Source organism: Protopterus annectens, chromosome 14.part0 (genome assembly GCF_019279795.1).
Source record: "Protopterus annectens isolate FY-2018-M chromosome 14.part0, PAN1.0, whole genome shotgun sequence".
Lineage (NCBI taxonomy): Eukaryota > Metazoa > Chordata > Ceratodontiformes > Protopteridae > Protopterus > Protopterus annectens.
Window position 1 is genome coordinate 1162082944 of NC_056748.1, and position 20074 is coordinate 1162103017.

At 43.3% G+C, this 20074-nt stretch overlaps 1 protein-coding gene across 1 annotated transcript in view; it reads right to left on the bottom strand.

The window, feature by feature from the left end:
- Positions 1 to 20074, bottom strand: part of RTEL1 (regulator of telomere elongation helicase 1) — a gene marked incomplete in the record, with an annotated part of 4697248 nt that overhangs the window by 982905 nt on the left and 3694269 nt on the right. Inside the window, 1 exon segment of the mRNA XM_044056976.1 lies at positions 19315 to 19410. Coding sequence (XP_043912911.1) covers positions 19315 to 19410 — 96 coding nt within the window.

A 20074-nucleotide genomic window follows, 5' to 3' on the forward strand; every position in this document is an offset into this window, starting at 1 on the left:
TTTCATTTTCTCATTTACAAGAGATAATGATGCAATAAGGAATATTTTACAATGAAATTGAAATATATCATTGTTCTTCTTTTGGCTTTTAGGGGTCGCCACAGCAAAACTCCGGTCCGCTAATGACTGGCAGTAGATTTTTATGGTGCCGAGGTGCCAGCTCGACACCCAACCTTCAACGAAGGCACACCCATTTACGCATGTCTTTCGAATGTCACTCGACTGCGGGGAGGACATGCAGACTCTACACAGAAGGCGCTCCAGCCAAGAATCAAACAGGAGAACCTCTTGCTGTGAGGCAACAATGCTACTGCTGCACCACCACGGCTTTATGTACTGATAATTAGGTAGCACAATTAGTGGATAAGAGACCCTTTATTACGTTTAAGAATACAAGAAATCTTAAACGAAGGCTTTGCTACCCTAAGGCTGATCTACTTCGGGAGAAACTATTACTGAGAGCAGGTACTGTTAGATGCGGCAATTGTAATTTTTGTGAGTACAGATATGAAGGTACTGATTTTCAGGATCCAGATATAGGTAGGACATTTAAATTTGAAGTGAATACTGACTGTAATAGTAGGAACCTTGTCTATCTAGCTAGATGCATACAATGTTTTTCATTCTATGTTGGAAAAACCAACAGACTGTGTGAACAGATTAGGGATCACCTCTATTGTTATAGGAGAGGACACACATATAGCTCCATAGCCAGACATACCATAGAGATGGGGGCCATTCATCAATTTAGATTTAATGTGTTGGAGCTAGTACTGGAGGGTGATAGGTTGGGTGACATCTCCAATAAGAGAGAATAAAGAGCTGAGATGGATTATTAGGCATAGAGCACATCTTGGTAAAGGGCTTAATGACCATATAGCCATTACGGCTAGACTGAGAAATAGGAAACTTAAGAAATGACTACCATTTATATACTTGTATATATACAAGTATATGCATATGTGTGTGTGTGTGTGTGTATATATATATATATGTGTGTGTGTGTGTGTGTGTGTGTATTTTTGTGTTTTTTATTTTTTATATATATTTTTGACATATATGTATGTTTTTTATATATATCTGAAGTGTATATATGGTCGCTGTGCTTTTAAATATGAAGTGGTTGCTGATTGGTTTGTTTGAATGCTGAGATGTATAAATTTTATGAGTATGAGGTCTGATGAAGCAATTTACTTGTGAAAGCGCTCACCTTTTTCATCCATTAAAAACTTTTAACCTTTGAAGACATTTACCTGCATTTCTGCTATACTTTGCTATTTTTTTGTGGGTAACATCAGATAAATACTTATCTTATGTGGTATACTAAATATATACTTTTCTTTCTAATATGAACTTTCACATAATATATGCAGAATTTAAGATTCTCAAGCAGTAGTATTCAAAATGATGACACACTGAATTAAAAAAATTCAGAGCGTTCAAGAGGTTTTAAAAAAAAAGAAATGATCTACTTAGCTTACTACTGTGAAAAGTATATTTTAAATTCCAACATTTAAAAAAAATCTTCACAGGGCTCAAGTTAGCAGAAAGACCTTCACAATTTCGATATTGCAATGGTGTTTAAAGAGATCAAAGAGATCAAAGAGAGAAAGAGGAAGGCGAGGGTTAGAGTACATTATTTGATGGATAGCTTATAAACCAATTCATTCTAGCAGCTCAGTGCACTGGGAAGGATAGTAGTACAGGATTGTACTTTTGGGCTGGGGGAATAACCCATCCTTGAAAAGAATATGAAAACAAGGATGAAAATCCATTACTTTCTGAATGCCTGATGCCTAGAAGATCTTGGTCATCTCAGAAGATTCCTCCTCTTGGAGGAAAGGGATGACCCAATTAAGGTGGAGAAGAGCCCCAAGGGGCTATACTTCATACTCTCAACAGATGAATAAAGCCTTTTCCCCTTTTTGATGCTCTTCGCCAATCTACTGAGAGGAATCACCAAAACTCTCCTCCTCAGAAAGGATTACCCAAAACAGTATGGTGAAGATCATACTTCAACCACACGTTTTGATTATCTCCAGACACTGTTTTCCCAGAATCAGGGCAAGATTCTCCAATACATGCTCTGCAAAAAAGTACTGAACTGGGACAGAGGCAGAAAACAAATAAGCACTGTCATGTAAAAGAAAAAGCATCACCACAATACCTCCAAAAACAATCCAATTTCTGAGAATAAACATATGAAGAATGTAACATTCTACTAGTACAAAAAACAGTTCTTAACTGTTACTGCTTTAGCTGTTTTGCCAGAATGATTTTTATTTCACAGGAGACACCTCACTGATCAATATGACTAGTGAGGATGTAACACGGGGGGGGGGGGGCAACACACTCCCATGTTGGTAGGTACCAATCCAGTATGATAGCATGTTTGATCCTCTGACTGGACAGTGCACTATGTGCTCCAGAGTGTTTGTGTTACTGAAGTCCTAAAGTGTTGTGCCTGTAAGTCTGAAGCAGTGTAAGCTTCCCAGTCTTGATAGGAGTAGTTAAAGTCATGCATGAATAGGATGTTTGGTTGGATGGTGAGCATCTCTGGTAGGTTTAAGTAAGAGTCGTGAGACTCTAGGGACATAGATGGTGACCTGTAGCTAGCCATGATATGGCGAGGGACCTTCCCTATGATAACCTGCTGGTGAATGAGCTCCATTTATGTCTGCTGCTAATGTAGATAGAGAGACCTTCACCTTTGGTTCCAGTCTGAACTGCTGTTGGTCTAAATGTGTGGAAGGCACTGTAGCCTTGCACTGTCGGAGTGCTTACCACGGCTTTAAACCAAGTCTCTGTGATGGCACAAATGTCTCTATTCTCTAGGGTGAGGATGGTTTGAAGGGTGTGGAGTATTTTGTTTAGGCTCCTAGCATCGAACAGTAAAACCTTAAAGTTGCTTGGAGACATTTTCACTATATTGGTAGTTTTATCTTTTTGGCATTGCCCAAAAATGCTCTAAGGGGAAAGATAAAGTTTTAGCCAATATCAGAAAGCCTGGGGGGGGGGGGAGACAACAGCAGCCCATCCTTGGTAAAGCAACATGGTCTGCTGACCATATCCTCCTATCCTGACAGATACTGGATTCCCCCATGGAGTGACACCAGAAACTAAGCCAGTTATTAAAACCAATCCATTTCATGTTCATACTGTGGCATAATCCTTGATAAAGGTAAAATACTGCTCAATGCAAGGCTCATGCTTATCTGTAACATATTCCGAGAGATCCATTACGTCTCTTTTCATATAGTCCAGTTAGGTACATCTCGTGTCATTTACAACTAGAAGGAATATGACCGAATTACATTGGTACTTGGGATGCAGTGACTAGTGTGTGTAAGTTCAGATCCTGGCTCCAGATAGGTTAACTAAATAACTATCTTCATGTCAAACCTGGTGAATGAGGCGTGTGTGTGTGTCACGCAATGGAGACCCAGTGAGAAGAGTATTAGGTAAAGTATATGCTTGCCTTATGGACTTTGTTCTTGGAGGACCATTAGGTATAGGCTGATGGGAGATGTTTGATGTTACTTTTGGTGTATTTTAGTGACTGTTGACGAGCAGTGTTGCCGTTAGGCTTTCAGATTTCGGAAGATTTCTTTCTTTCTTTTAAGTGCCACAGCATAGGATAATCTGTACTTAGCTTTAGAAGTCTTCGAAATAGTATTCGGTAGAAGTAATCTCTGGATCCGACCGACCGGCACTTGCGAACAGCTTCTGCTTCGGGCGCCACGCGGCAAGAAAGACTGAGGAAAATGGCGTCGGCTGATGCCTTTATACCCGAAGACCAACAGAGATGACGTCGGGTGAAGTGCGACATCAGCCGAAGCCGGACCCGGACTTTGGAATCCGGCCGACTGAAGGGCTGCCTGACGACAGGACAAACCAGTTGTTATGACTGCAGATGCATCCATGAAGGACATCAAGGAAATTACTATTTTTGCCACAAAATTAAATAAATGCTTTAAAAACACTCACAGAGAAATTATTTTTTCCAAAAAATTAAATAAATGCTTTAAAAATGCTCACAAATACTAGTGATCACAGTATAAAGCTATTACAAGTGCAGTAAATCATGAAAACATTCTTATCTTAGTCTGGTTGGCTTTGGATCCAGTTGAAACACTTGAACAGTGTTACTGAACTTAAGGAGTACACAGCATATGCAGAATTCCCTGATTTACAGCAGAGAACAAAAGCTTGAAAACTGACTCCTCCGTGGAAGGGGTGCAAGAATCCTGTGCTAGAAAGGAAGATCTGAGATACAGCCGGTCTTGTTTGAAAATGACAAACTGAAACACTATACTGCAACTACTAAGAAGAAGAGAAGGTTAAGGACATGCTGGCTATACACTCTGATGCCACTGAAAGAATGCAAACAGCTGAAAAAAGACCCGAGAGAAAGGAAGGTTGCAACGGATCTAAACCAGGAAGAAATGCTGCAAAAGACTACAGAACAGGAAGAGGGGTCCAGGAAAGAAAACAATCAATTTTCTGGTATTCTACAAAAAACGAAAGGCAGCAACTGTAATGATTTCATGAAAAAGTATCTAGGGGTGTGGCCAGCTAAACCAACTGAAAAAAATCACTATTGATCTGGTACACAAAATAAACCTTCACTCAAGCTCTATCAGGAAGCAGCCAAGACCAATTTTGGTCAAATCTGAAAGGAGGAAAATACCAACTATTACCCAGAAAAAAGTACTACATAACATAGAATAGTCCTGGCAATATGCAGACAAGGACTGATGTTAAGTTGTCCCATCTCACCTTTGGTCTTGCTGTTTGACTCGAGAGCTATTTACTGGCTCGAGGCTAAACCTTATCCCAGAATGACCAGCGTCAGCTACCCAGATCTCGTTTGCCTCTTCAGTTGCGAGGTTACTTCGTTACTGGCTCAGGCTTAGTGTAGTTTTTTTTCTATTATTACAACTGCTGTTTATTTTTAAAAAATTTACAAGTTTTTGTCTAGATATAGTACTTTATCCCTTATCGCCTTTCTTGTGTGTGTTGTAGCTTTGTTGGCCGTTGCTCCACATCTCGCAGGCCTTTTGTTTCCCCTGAACTCGTTTAAATTGCCCCCCCCCCCCCCCCCCCCCCAGGACAGCTGTTTAAATTAGAGGCTCTCCTTCCTGTTCCTGGACTGTAAAAAAAAAAAAAAGTTTTTTAGTATAGTAGTGTAACATGTCTAAAGAGGCCAAAGTTTCTGGCTTCAAAAAGTGTGACTCATGCTGTCAGAAAATGTCTCTAGCTGTGTTTATTGTTTAGGCTGTGCACTTGCAGGACTCCTGCTCTATCTGTCATGCATCTAGTCCAAGGGTCCTGCAGGAGCGCAAAAACAAATTAATCCTTCGAGGATTATTGAAACCACAGGATTCACCGGCTAAAGGTTCTCAGCCAGTGAAATCCTCAGTCTGTCAAGCCATCGGCTCCATCCTCGGAACAGACTCCTGGGCTTGAAGAACCAAGTTTGTCGGTGCCGACTAGCATCGACAAGTCAACTCCTCCCTCGGCTCCAACTGCTACCTCGGAGCAGTCTCGGAGCCACAAGCAAGCAAGGTCTCCTTCACTGGAGCCGATCCGCTTGGTGCCACAGTCATCCTTATTAGGAAGTGAATGCAGTCATCGCTCTTCATCCCACTCCTCTCGATCCTCTAGGTTATCGGATCAGGATGTGGAGAGAGTACTCAGCAGGTTGCTTAAATCATAGGCCCTTGCGAAATTACTTTCCGGCCCACCTCAGCAGGTTGCGGCTCCATCCGCCTCCATCTGCATTCCTCCTCCGACTACACTTAGTTCAGAGCCGGAGACCATGGACGCGCTGATAGTAGAACCGACCGCGTCGATCATCTCTTCTTCGGTTCAGACATCGGCTTCAATCACCTCGATTGTTCTGTCCATCGAGGGATCTGGGTGCTGAAGCTCTCTCGTCAGCTCAGAGGGGGGAAGTGGCATCGGTCCCTTGTCCGACTCCACTCTCCCTCGGAGCTTCGGCACAGGTGAGCTCGGCTCCCACATCGGCCTCGGAGCAGTTGCCCTCGACACGGAGAAGGATTCCCATCTCTTCGGAGCCAGAGCTTTCTTTGCCTCGGGATTGTGACGCCTTCGAGGTCATGCAGAGTGTGCTGTCCCCTGAAACAGCCCTACTATCAGCCCCATCGGCTTCTTCTCTTGTGGTGCCTGTGCCAACCTCTGCTCCTCCTCCAGTCCGGAGGCGTAGGGAACCTATGCCCCAGGACACCCCATTGGGTGACCCCTCTTCTTCCGAGGCCTCCCCTGATCACTCAGAGGAGCCTCCTCAGAAGAAGTGCAAGAGGAAGCACCTAGACTCCCCTGAGTCTGTCACCTCAGATACAGACCTGGATGAATCGGAAGGGTCCCCCAAGTCCCCCCCTCTGAAGAGGTTTCCTTTTCGGACATTCTTGAAATGCTTAGGCAGAGGGGTGGGCTGGTCTTCCCTAGCCCCTACCGAGGACGAGTCTGTATACCTGGAGGCATTCGGTTCCCAACCCTCCACCTCCTGGGTGTCTCCACCTTTCGATCCACTCATGTCTGTAGTGACTCAAAAGGCTTGGTCAGCTCCTGTGGAACCTACTCCGAGGAGACCAAATAAATTCATAACAGCCCCCCACAACAAACAATTTCTCTCTAAAGGTGTGCCAGTTGATGCCATGGTGGTAGCAGCAGCCACCAAGAAAAAGTTAGCAGAAACTTCTTTGTCTGTCCATGCACCAAACAAAGAGTCTAGGATGATGGACAAACATGGGAAGCAAATGTTTTCCTCAGCGACCTTCTCAATGACGTCCCCGAATTATCTCTCTCATTTTACATGACTTCAAAGGGATCTCCTGAATGAGCTTGGTGATACCCTACAAGATCCTACAGCTGAGACAGCATCAGCCAAAATAACTTCCCAGCTTGCGACTCTTAATTCTATAGTCAACTCCTCCATGAGGCTGATTTCCTATGCAGCTGATGGAGCAAGCAGAGCCACAGGTACAGGAGTGGCTCTCAGGAGACATGCTTGGCTGCAGCTGTGTCAATTTGCGGAACCCTTTCGGGCATCCTTCACAAATACTCCCTTTGATGGCTCCTCGCTTTTTGGGCCTCAGGTAAAAGACACGCTTACCAGGTGCGAGCAGGAAGGCAAGACTCTCTCTGCTGTGGGAGTCCGTTTTTCCACTCCTAACAGACCTTATCCCAAAGGTCAGAAGGGTGGAAAGATGTGGTTTCAGAAGTTTCATGGACCCTTGCCTGACACACGTGGTGATTATTTCCCCCAGGGGCAGAGGGGGAAAGAACAATGGCAGATGCCAACTTCGTAGCAGAGAGTGACCAGAAAATCAGTGTGACAGAGAAACTTTCTCTGCCAAACCCTTCCAGCATCCTTGATGGGTTGCCCGACTGCTCACCTCTGGAGGCAGTCGGGGAAGACTTTCCCTGTACCCAAAAGCCTGGCAAAATATAACAAGAGACAAATGGATACTATCTATCATATCCGAAGGTTACAAAATCCCCTTTCATCAACCCCCCCTCTAAAGTCAAAAAAGTCCATCCCAGATGTCCCACCCAATCTAAGGGATCAAGCAGTTATTCAAGTTTCAAAACTGCTACAAAAAAGAGCCATTCAGGAAGTCCTCGCAGACCAACTAGGATCCGGAACTTACTCAAGATTCTTTTTAGTACCAAAAAAAGACAGGGGACTGGAGACCAGTACTGGATCTCAGCAGATTGAACAAATCTGTACAAAAAGAAAAGTTCCATGGTAACACTGCAGTCCATTCTCCCTTTTCTGGATCAGGACAACTGGATGTGCTCCACAGATCTTCAGGATGTGTACTACCATATCAAAAATGGACAGACGCTCCAGGAGATTTCTTCGCTTCCGGGTAGGGGTCAGTCATTATCAGTTCAGAGCTCTGCCCTTTGGTCTCACCACAGCCCCCAGGGTGTTCACCAAATGTATGGCAGTAGTCATGGCTAACCTGAGATGTCAAGGATTCCAGGTGTTTCCCTATCTAGATGACTGGCTCTTAACTGCTACCACCAGGCATCAACTCTTAGAGGCACAGGATTATACAGTATCAACCTGCACCCAATTAGGCATTACAGTAAATTTCAAAAAATCTGCCTTGTTGCCCTGTCATTCTGTTACATATATAGGAGCAGAATTAAACACAAAACAGATGTTTGCAAGGTAACCTCAGGAAAGTTTTTTTCTCTATTCGCCAACAAGTGTAATTTCTAATGGGGAGCAGAAAGGTCCAAGTCAGACATGTCCTGAATGTTCTAGGCTCTATGGCAGCTGCCATTCTTCTTGTACCATTAGTGCATTACCACATGAGAGTCCTTCAGTGGCTTCTCTTCACACAGTGGTCCTTCCAGGAACTACCCATGTCTCACATGATCCTGATTACAGAAACATGCAAAAGACACTCCGCTTGGTGAATGGTCTCCCCACTGGTGACTCAGGGTAAATCTTTCATTCAACCCCCTCCGGTAGCTACAGTGCTTCCCTGATAGGGTGGGGGGGGGGCATTATCTAGGCAGGACAGTCCAAGGCATGTGGCAACCTCACGAGTACCATCTGCATATCAAACTACTGCGATCCAAACAGACAGCATGTCAGTTGTGTGGTACATCAACAAGCAGAGCGGAACTAGGTCCTACCCCCTTGTGTCGAGAAGCCCTCAGGCTATGGCAATAGGTGATTTCCTCCCAGCGTTTTCTGACAGCAACGCACATCCCTGGGAAATCCAACATAATAGCAGACAGGCTCAGCAGGGCTATCCTCATGCCTCACGAGTTGTCTCTCAATCAGGAAGTTGCGGACCTTATCTTCACAAATGGGGCCAGCCTTGCTGTGATCTATTTGCCACCCTCCTCAACAACAAATGCAGCAGCTACTTCTCCCTGCTTCCTCCTCCAGGTCAAACTCTTAGGGACACTCTAGTCCACGATTGGCCTCAGGAACTCCTTTATGCATCCCCCCTTTTCCCCTAATTCCAAGATTCATACAGAAAGCAAAATCGTTGGGTTGCAAAATGATCCTCATTGCCTCCTATTGGCCTCGACAGATATGGTTTCCATTCCTGCACCTTCACGACCAGCCTTGGGTTCTGAACCCAGTGCCAGATCTGTTGATTCATCAGTCAGGCGGGTTACACCAATCCCTTCAGACTCTCAAGCTCACAGCTTGGTTTCTCCACTTCCTACTTTAGCCAGGCTTCCAAGTATCTCCCCAGCAGTTTGCGATGTTATTGTATCCTCCCATAAGTCAACTACGAGAAAGACTTATGCTAGCAAATGGAAAATATTTTCTTACTGGGCAGAATCTAGAAACTTAGACCCCTTTTCAGCCCCAGTCCTTCAAATTCTAGAATTTCTAGCAGAGCTTTTTCAGTCGTGTGCGGCTGCTACCACCATCAGGGTACAACTGGCCATCATATCTAATTTTCATATTGGAATTCTTAATTCTAGCATAATGTCTCATAAGCTCTGCAAAGCCTTCATGGGAGGAACATCTCTTCTTAGACCCCCAGTGAGGGGATCCACCTCCTCCTTGGGATCTCAATTTAGTTTTGACTTCTTTGATTCTGCCTCCCTTTGAACAAGCACCTTCATGTCCCTTAAAATTTCTTTCTTGGGAAACACTTTTTCTGGTTGCTATTACCTCAGCTAGACATGTTTCAGAACTCCAAGCACTCTGTGTTCGTCCTCCATGTATGGTGTTTCTCTGAGAACCAACCCATCCTTCATACCAAAAGTCTGTTCAGAAAACAATTTAAATCAATCTATTGAGCTCCCAGTCTTCTTTCCCAATTATAGCAACAAGGCAGAATACAGTCTTCACCAACTGGGTGTGCACAGACAATTATGTTTTTACCTCCATAGGACCAAAGAGCTAAGAAAGTTAGACCAATTATTTCTCTCCTATGCTCACAATAAGCAAGGCCTTCCAGTTTCTAAGGTGACCTTACCCAAATGGTTATCTGACACCATTGCCTTTATTTAACCAGTTAAGATATAAACATCTACCAGCAAAACTGAAAGGTCATTCTACTAGAGCATTAGCCACTTCTGTAGCCTTTCAGTCTAAATTGCCCATAGACTCAATTTGTGCAGCTGCCACTTGAGCAAACCCTCATACCTTTATCTCTCATTACAAAGTGGATGTGGTCTCCCGGAGTAGGGCTTCCTTTGGTTCCACTGTTCTGAAGAGTCTGTTCCAATGAGCCAGGGGTCTTTAGGTGCTAGGGACGCTGTCCCAAACAGCAAGAATGAAGGCAAGAGGGGACAACTTAACAAAGAAGTTATGTAGCTACCATAACGTTCCATGTTAGTTGTCCTTCATCTCGCCTTCCTTCTTGCCCCTTCCTGGAGGGCTGAGAGGAATTCACTATGGTTTCACTGGCTGATTTCCTTTTTCTTGGTTCACATGCCAAGTAATTTTATGACAGTTTACTCTGATCTGTTATTTTGGTAAATCAGTTTTAGGTTACTTTATATGTCCAGTGTGTGCTATCACAAACGAGATCTGAATAGCTGACGCTGGGACAAGGGTTAGCCTCGAGCCAGTAAATAGCTCTCAATCTATAGAAGTAGGCAGCCCAAACAGCAAGAAGGAAGGCGAGATGAAGGACAACTAATATGGAATGTTATGGTAGGTACATAACTTCTTTTTTTCATCCCTGATTCATGCTTAGAGGAATGGCTTTTTTCAGTCATAAAAAATTTAAGAAGTAACATATACATTTTAAAATGTCCTAGACAATGCCATTTTACGTCTCCTCTCCCTTATTGTCCAAGGCCTATTTGGAGTCGAGTGCAGCAATGAAGAAAGTGGCACAGAGACTTTCCTATGCAGAGAAAGGCAGGGAAGGAGGTGGAAATCAGGGCAAAGTCAAATTCAGAAAAGGCAGTACTTTCTGCTTTCCCAAGAGAGGGTGCCAAAGAAGCATTTTCCAGTATTTCAAAAGATGTTACAGAAAAATGAAACAGGTAAAGGAGTTTTCAAAGAGGATGAAGGAAGCTATGGAAGAGAGTGAGGAAGAAGGAATATAAAACAAAAAATTGTTGAGTTAACCTAAGTTAAGGAACTCTTGGCCAGATGAACTAGTGACTTCATTCTCAAGATCTTTTATCCTTTGGTTGTATTACTAAAACTGTTGAACAAACAGTACTCACATTTTCTGTAAAGATACCAAAATAGAAGTTATGTACTAAACCATAATGTTCCAACTGAGTTGTTGGCTTTTCATTTGTTCTTCAACCTCTGGGTTCAAATCTAAAGATCAGATCCAAATCAACTAGGATCTGAAATATGAGCTCCTTTCCTACCCATAATACTCTGCTCTCCCCTCATCCCCTCAATTAGAGTTTGCTGCTCAAACAAATGCAGTGTCTTTACCGATAAGGAGATAAAGCAGAGGAAGCCAGAAAAGTGTACTTCAGGAGTTCAAACAAGAAAGAAGTATCTATATACATATCCGCTAGGTCCTACAAAGAAAGGTAGGGGAATGGAGGGAAGGTTGAAAAACAAATGAAAAAAACAAAACCTCTGATGGAATGTTATGGTAAAAAAGTACATAACTTCTTTATCTGAAGTTGTTCTTTTCATTTGTTCTTCAACCTGTGGGACAATCCCCAGCTACAGAATTCTTGGGAGGCCCTCATGAAAGCATATTCCAGAGCACAGCAGAACCAAAGAGGCCCTGTTCCTGGAAATCATGTCCAATTTATAATGAGATATAAAAGTGTGAGAGTTTGACCATTTAGCAGCTGCACAAATATCATCAGTTGGGAACTTTGGACCAAAAGGCTGACAAAGTGGACACAGACCTAGTGGAATGGGCCTTAACCTGACCAGGCAGAGAGACTCCTTTAATAGAATACACAAATGAAATGCAGTTCGTGATCCAGTTGGACAGAGTGACCTTGGAAACTGGTTTTCCCAATTTGGCCTTTGAAAAGGATACAAAAAGCTGATCAGACCTTCTGAAATGATTTGTTCTGTCCAAATAAAAACATAACTGTCTGTGTACATCCAGCATATGAAGCTGATATTCTCCTTTGTTTTGAAAGCTAGTGAAGAATACTCAGAGATTAATAACTTGATTTATATTCACCTCAGAAGCAACCTTGGGCAGGAAGGAAAGATTAGTATGCAATGTAACCTTGTCTTTGTGAAAGAATAAATATGAAGGCTTACAAAATAAGCCCTGTAGTTCAGATACTCTCTTAGCTGAAGTGATGGCCACTAAAAAGGCAGTCTTCCAAGACAAATACTTTAATTCAACTTTAGCAGAAGGCTTAAAAGGAGGCACAACTACAGCTTGCAAAACCATAGTAAGGTCCAAGGCAGAGTGGCATCTTAAATAGGAGGGCGAAGAAGAAAAGTACCCTATAGAAAAGCCTTCCACAACTTAGATGAGGCCAAGGAGGATGAATTTTCCCCAATGTGAAAGTTGGAAATGGCAGCCAATTGCACCTCAACAGTAAAGAAGCTAGATCAGTTATGAAAAATGGATGCCAGGAAATCTAATACAGCAGGAACACACACTGTAAAGGGATCCAGTTGGTTTTGATGAGCCCACATGGAGAACCTCTTCTACTTGCTATCATATCTTCCTAGTGGAAGTTTGAGTGCTGCAATAAGAATCTTCCTAACTGGGGATGAAAGCCCGGGAGTTCTAGCCATCATTGGAATTGGAGCAACCAAGCAGTCAATTTCAGGCTCAAGAGATCTGGACGAGAATGCCCCGATGGGTGGGACAGAAGGTCTGGAGAGGGATCCAGAATCCAAGGTGGAAAACCAGATGAGACAAAAGGAAAGGAAACCATACTTGTCAAGGCCAAAAGGGAGCAATGAGGATTACTTTGCACTTCAACCTATGAGCTTTTTGCAGAAATGTGGGAATCAGAGGAAGAGGAGGACAGGCATAAAGCAGACCGAGGGGCCAGGCACAGACTAGTGCATCTCTCAGTGACTGTCCCTGAGGAGGGATCAGGGCAAAGAACTCACTGCACTTGGTGTTGGAAGGAGATATGAAGCGATCCCAAAAGGCTGACCCCATTTCTGGAAGATTATATTTCTACCGAAGTATTTAGAGACTACTCTTGAGCTTGTCTGCAGAATGTCTGATTTCCCTGGAATGTGTGTTGCTACTAGAAAGCGGTTGTAAGAAATCGTCCACTGCCACAACCTCATGGCCTCTCAACACAAAGGGTGAGACTTGGTTCCTTTCCCATTTGATGTACCAGATCAATGACATGCTGTCTGTCTGAATTGCAATGGTCCCCATCTGAAGAAAGGAGTGAAGGGCTTGCAATGCAAGAAGCACCGCTCTCATCTCCAGGACAGTTATATGCAAACTGGTCTCTAGATGTGACCACATGCCTTAGACTGTCTGTCTCAGATAATGCCCCCCCCCCCACCCACACTGGGAAGTGTCCATGGTCACTGTGCCCTTTGGGGAAGGAAGGAAGGACGAATGGTTGAACCTGTTTGAGGCCCTCCAATTGGAGCCACCAGAGAAAAGATTGTTTGCATGCTCGAGATAATCTTACAGGGTGATTCAGCGAAAAGCAATGAAAGGACCATTGGACCTCTAGAGTCCATTGAAGTATTCTCATATGGAAGTGTGCTATTGGGAAGAGAGAAATTGTGGCAGCCGTGAAAACCAAGGTTCTTAGAACAAGACTTGCCGGTGGAGAAGGAATATCCAAGATTTGCTTGATATGGAGTCTTAAGGTGGAGATTCTGTCCGGAGGAACAACAACTAAGGAATGTGTGGTGTTCAAACGGGCTCAGATGAAATCTATTAGTTGTACTGGCTGAAGGTGAGACTTTTTAAGATTGATGAAATGCCCAAGGTTGAAGCTAGTTGGAAGAGATGGTCCCTGGCTTGTAGAAGTCGATGCCTGGTGGGAGGAGTCAGGAGCCAATCGCCCAGATAGGGAAACACATGAAATCCTTCCAGTCTCAGGTGAACTGCCACTACTGCCATGCATTTGGTGAACACCCTGGGGGCTGTGGTAAGACCAAAAAGGAGTGCTCTGAACTGGTAGTGACTGGCTCCCAGCAAGAAGTGGAGGAACCTTTTGGAGAGTCTGTTCATTTTGATGTGATAGCATGCATTCTGAAAGTCTGTAGAGAACATGCCGTCGTCCTTCTGCAGGAAAAGCAGAATGGACCGAATCATGACCATTCAGAACTTTGAACTGGCTACAGATCTGTTGAGGGTTGTGAGGTCCAAAATAGGTCTTAGGTCCCCCATTGTTTTGGGCAGTAAAAAGAATCTGGAGTAGATGCCTGATCCAAGTTGGTCTTGGGGGACACTTTGGATGATTCTTTTAGTGAGCAGCTTTGAAATTTCTAAGGCTGCAGGCACTCTTTGATTGACTGGAACATCGAGGAGGTTCTTGCTTAGAGAGGGATTTCGGGAAAGGGTATGGAATAACTTCTGGATATAATATTTAACACCCAACAGTCATTTGTGATGGTTTCCCAATCTGTTGGTTGCAAAGATAAACATCTCCCGACTGCCTCCATAGAAGAACAGTCAGGACAATCCTTCAGGATTGCTGATTGGGCCTATCTGAGATGATGTCTTGAGACCCTTGAGTCACTGGACCCCCCCCCTCTGCCACGAGGGCAGTATCGGCCACTAGGACCATTTCCCCTCTGCCTCTGGAGAGAAGGCCTCCCTGTGAACCCTGAAAAGGACACTGAGATCTTCAGTACCACAACCTTTTACTCTCATGTTGGTTTCTGGAAATGGTTCGTTGTGAAGTAGCAAAGCAGATTCCAATAACAGACAAGGTCTTCCCGTCTTTTTCACTTTGGGAAAGTGCGTCTGACAGTTGGATCAAATAAAGCTGATCCGTTGAAAGGGCCATTGGTGAAAGATGCCTTGAAGATCTCAGGGAAATTGCCTGACCCGGCCTCCTGTGAGGCACCTTCTGTAACATGAGAAATTAACTTCTTGAATGTGTTCGATATTTACTGTAGGGTGGCCATTCTCGAAGAAAAGGTCTTCTGTTCCTCGGTAGACATGGACCCTGGGATAAAACTAAAGAGCTCCTTGTCTAAGTCCCTCTGTAGCCTGGTTATATGTGCCAAATAATTCAGTGCTCGCAACGCGAAAGTCACTAAAGTGTACACTCGCTTACCAAACCTGTCCAAAGGCCTAGACTCCCTGTTAAAGGATGGATGGTAGAGCTTTGTTGGGCCAGTTCTTTCTTGGTGGCTGCTGCAACCACCATGGCTTTGACAGGAACAGCCTTAGTCCAGTGGGGTCTATCTGAAGGGGCACTCAGGATCGTCACTATGCTTAGGGATGGGTTCTACTGTTTCTGTCTCCTTCCATGTCCTGCAGGAGACAAGTTCAATAAGGGGATTTGCAGGGGGGACACCCAGGAAGTAGATGGGCCTGACCCAAAGGCTTCCAGAAACACCAATTCCTCAGGGATATGCTTTTGGGCAGACCACCCGCCTTTTTGGTGAAGAATTTCCATAATGTCTCCAAAGGAGACATCTTCAGGTCTTGATCTAGGGGGCTCTTCCCCTTCATCGATATCTGTGTCCTCAGTGAGGGATTCCAAAGAGGAATCCAAGCATCTCCTTCTGCACAGACGCTTGTGAGGGACCTCCTCAGTTGGGTGCTCTGGGGGTGTGTCAGAAGACTCGGGATATTCCAAGGGGGAAACAGTCTGGAAAATCTTTCTGGGTGAGCTGTCCTGGAGGTGACAGAACAGATGTCTCAGGTACAATCTCTACTGGGGGGGGGGGTGAACTCCAAAGCAGAGAGAGCACAGAGAACACACTCCACCACCTAGAATGCTGAGGGAGATCAAAAATCTGAGGGCAATTCTGTCAGAGTTAGAGTTGACGAAGGGGAAGCTCCACAAATCCCTGCCACCCATGGATCTGAGTGAGGAGTCTGAGCAGAGCTATCAAGAGCTGAAGCCCCAAGGGGAAGATACAGTTCTAAAAGCTTTGCGGCTGAAATCAACCTCTCAGACCTGATGTAGAAGCTACCACTCCAACAACAGTTCTGTTCCAAAACGGTCGGAGATGGAAAAGTCAGGGAAACCAGCTTTGAGGTAACCATACCTGTTGGCTCCAACGTCTCAACTCCAGGTATCTTCAGGCCCAATTACTCCAAACCCAGGGGTCAGATCAGAGAAGGAGATATCTAAGCAAAGGCAGGGAAGTGACTCAGAGACCCAGAGGGGGACAGAGCAGATGAAATCCCCAGCTGGATTTGTGCCTTGAGAAACTTCATCATCATTCTGTATACCTCTGCTTTGGAGAGGCTATGGGAAGACCTAGTGGATGAAGCAACAGATGGTGGTCTGGAGACTGGTCTGGGAGACTTTAGCCTGACAAGTGGCTCTGGGGAAGAACTGCAAGACTGGCATTGAGGGGAAGACTTGATCACAATCGGAGCCGAGCCAGGCAAATCCGAAGTTTTAGACGATTTCTGAGGTGGTTCACCAGTTTGGTGGGATCTAAACAACGATGGCTTGCATTCCCTAAGTTATTTTTCAGGGGGTTTGAGCCCCTAAAGTAGAAGGGGGTGCAGACGAAGGAGCAGTCGATGGCAGGAGGCCTTTTAAAATAAGTTTATTCCTCCCATCTATTAAAGCATGCCGGTTGAAGCCAGCACGGATGGAGCAGGAGTCGCCCATGTGAGAAGGCCCTACACATACCACACACACACAGTGTGGGGGCATCATATAGCGGGATCTTGTGCCCACATGAGGCATATTTCTTGAATCCGGCTGGTTTAGACTCTGTCATTTGAAAAAAAAAAAAAAAAAAAAAAAAAAGTAAATCTTTAAGTGCAAACAGAAGAATATATTTTTTATATATAGGATGAAAAAAAAAGGGTAGGGAACAATAGAAAAAAACTTTATAAATTTGAATTAAGGAATAAAGTTTTCCTAGAAAGGCATTTTAAGAGCGAGATATAAAGTTAACGTTTAGCAGATAAAAATTTTTTTATACACACAGAAAAGAAAAAACCTGAAGAGCTCATAGAGTCCCAATCCCAGTGCTAGCAGAAGAGCAGCAAATAAGATCTGAAGGGATGAGGGGAGAGCAGAGCATTATGGGTACGGGAGGAGCTCAGATTTTGGATCCTAGAGCTGTAGTATATGGTTGAATCGGATCCGAACCCACAGGTTGAAGAACAAATGAAAACTACTTCAGATCAGTGGTTTAGGTTACAGAATAAAATCAGAGTAAGTAAAAAACTTTTTATAGTGTTTGTACTCATGCCTTTGATCTGAAATATACTGATAGACAGTGATAAAAACCCATTAATGGGTGAGTAATACCCAGCTGGGGAGGACATGTTAATTCTTTAGAAGTACCACATGTTAGTTAAGATATCCCACACTCAGGAAAAAGACAAGTCCTCTCTGGTAGGCCCAGCAAAGGCAGAGTAGCGAGCAATGGGGAACTTCTGAGAATTTTCTTTATATTATGCTCCATGTACCTTTAGGTGGTCTGTTCAAACATATGAAGTTCTAGAATTGAGAGAAAGGAGGTGACAAGTATAAGCTTGTGGGCTTTTTTCCTACCACCTGTAATATGAATTCTTAAATTGTAATGCCTTGTACCAGAAAGTAGGGTGATTGCAGGGTGGAGGAACACCGTCGGCTAGCTAATGCAAGGCGGACAAGTTGTCCTTTTCATTAACATAAGAAAAAGCTGTCACACTGAGAAAGGCCAGTCTACAATGCAAAGCTTAATGGATAAAATGTGTTTGGGTTCATGAATGTAGCCATAAGAACTTATTAGACTACCAATGATTACACATACAGAAGTTAGAGGGGGAAAAAGGTCTTAATTTCTGAAAAAAGTCCTCGGAGTTAAAAATGAGATAAAACAAAAAATGTCCTTCTGAGACTGTCACAAACAACTTATACTTGCTCCTAGTTACAAACAGCCGCCACATTACAAACTTATTAATTGATTTAAGCATCCACAATGTTAACTGTGGCTGCTTAAATGCTTGCCATTACTGCACTTGCAGCCTCACTCAGCAATTCTTATGAGCTGACAGTTGCACACACACTAACAGCCTGTGCCTAGGGCAGCTGCCACTTTTACCCTCCCAGCTGCAATAATGACCAAACAGCATTCTATGAAGCACTGATCATTTGCACAACCACACTTCCACAAAGTGGCACAAAAGAAATCATAGTATTAGCAAACTGTAATCTGTACTATTTCCACCATTCTAAATGGCTTTGCATTCCCTCGCAAGTGTCTCCCTCTCCCTCCCTAAAGTACTCTGGAACAGCAGCAATCTTCCACAACATACATCAGTTCATCAGTACTTATGGTCTGCCATGCCATCAAATACCATTAAATAACAAACATCTTAACAAAAATCAAACTAAATGAAATTAAGTTTTTCATACTGTCTTCTTCTTCTCCAAAGTAAGCTTTTCTACTCCCCTGCATCCCTAATATACCTTGTCTATATCACTGCTAAAATTGTCCCCCGCCCATTGTAATTAAATAGATGCTAGCACCATACCTTAACAAAAAACTTTTTATGCCCATGTGAACACCAGAATATTCTACTGTTTTTAATGTCCAGCTGTGAATCTCTCAAGTTGCAAGCAGTCCAATAAAAGCCACTCTATTTTCACAGCTGACAAATATTTTACTTTACATATTTAAAGTACAGCTGTCCCACAAAAAATAACTTCTCCCAGGAATTAGACATGAAAATCAAGATTCCAGGGCTACACTGTAGCATTTTCCCACAGGCAGCGAGGATGGGCTGCATAAAAATTACAGATTTTCTTGGATAACTAAAAAAGTAGAAGAGGTGGTCCTTAGGCAGAATGACTTAAACTTCAGAAATTGTCTGTATGAAATGGCGTGTATGCTTAAACAATGACTGCAACCCCAAAAGATTAAAAGATGCTTAAAAATGGCTTAGTACCATGCACTGGTATGTGGGAATCAGGAAAAGTGGTAAACTCGAGCTTGAACTTACAATGTTTTTAACTGTGTGATTAAGCTGATAAAAGAGAGAAGCATAAGAGAACATTAATCCTATGAAAAGGGGAACAGCAATCGTGTGAAAGTCAATAGTTGTTCAATAAAAGCAGCTATTTATTTTCACCTATTTATAAAGGCATTCATGCAAGTTTCTATTTTACCTTGTTACACACTAACAAAGTCTCTAATTTCATAAAGCCATCACTCCACATCACAATGCATGGATACAGCAGGATTAACAGATACACACAAAACAAAATCACTAAGGTACTTACATGGTTTTGAACAAGTTTGATTTTCTTCTTTCCACCTTTTTGCTCATCAGCCAATCTTTTGTCATGCTGTAGAGATAAAGTGGACACCCTCATGGCCTATAAAGAAAAAAGAATGAGAAAAAAATGTTAAATACCATTTTCAAAATATTCAACTCTTGCAGCATAACCACATCTCTCAACTGTTGTGATTTAGGTACAAGTCAATGATTTTTGCCCTATGATTGAGGCTTGTTCACTCCCTAGCCATACTGTATTGCTTCATAAGGTTAGCCCTATTTAAGGAAACATAACTTACTATATTAATTGAATTAAGTATTTACAAAGATTTCCTAGCAGTAATTATAAGAAATACAGGTTCTACTATGAAACATATGAAAGTGTTCCTCATTTTGAACCTCTACTTTTGATATTCAGTCACCAACACTACGAATTTTATTGCCCAAAGGTGAGAGGTTAAGATCATATCAGCTTCACAAGATGTGTAGGTTGCACACCTGAGGCAAAAACAGGTCAACCTATTTGTACATGGAAAATAAAAACTTCACAAAGCCACAACATATGTTCCGAAATTACTCCTGTCCAAATGGATGGTGCAGTGGTACAGTGGTTAACGTTGTTGCAGCATAGCAAGAGGTTCGCTGGTTCGATTCTTGGCTGGGATGCCTTCTGTGCAGAGTCTGCATGTCCTCCCTGTGTTCCTGTGAGTTTCCTCTAAGTGCTCTTGTTTCCTCCCACATTACAAAGATGTGTGTCTGGAGCA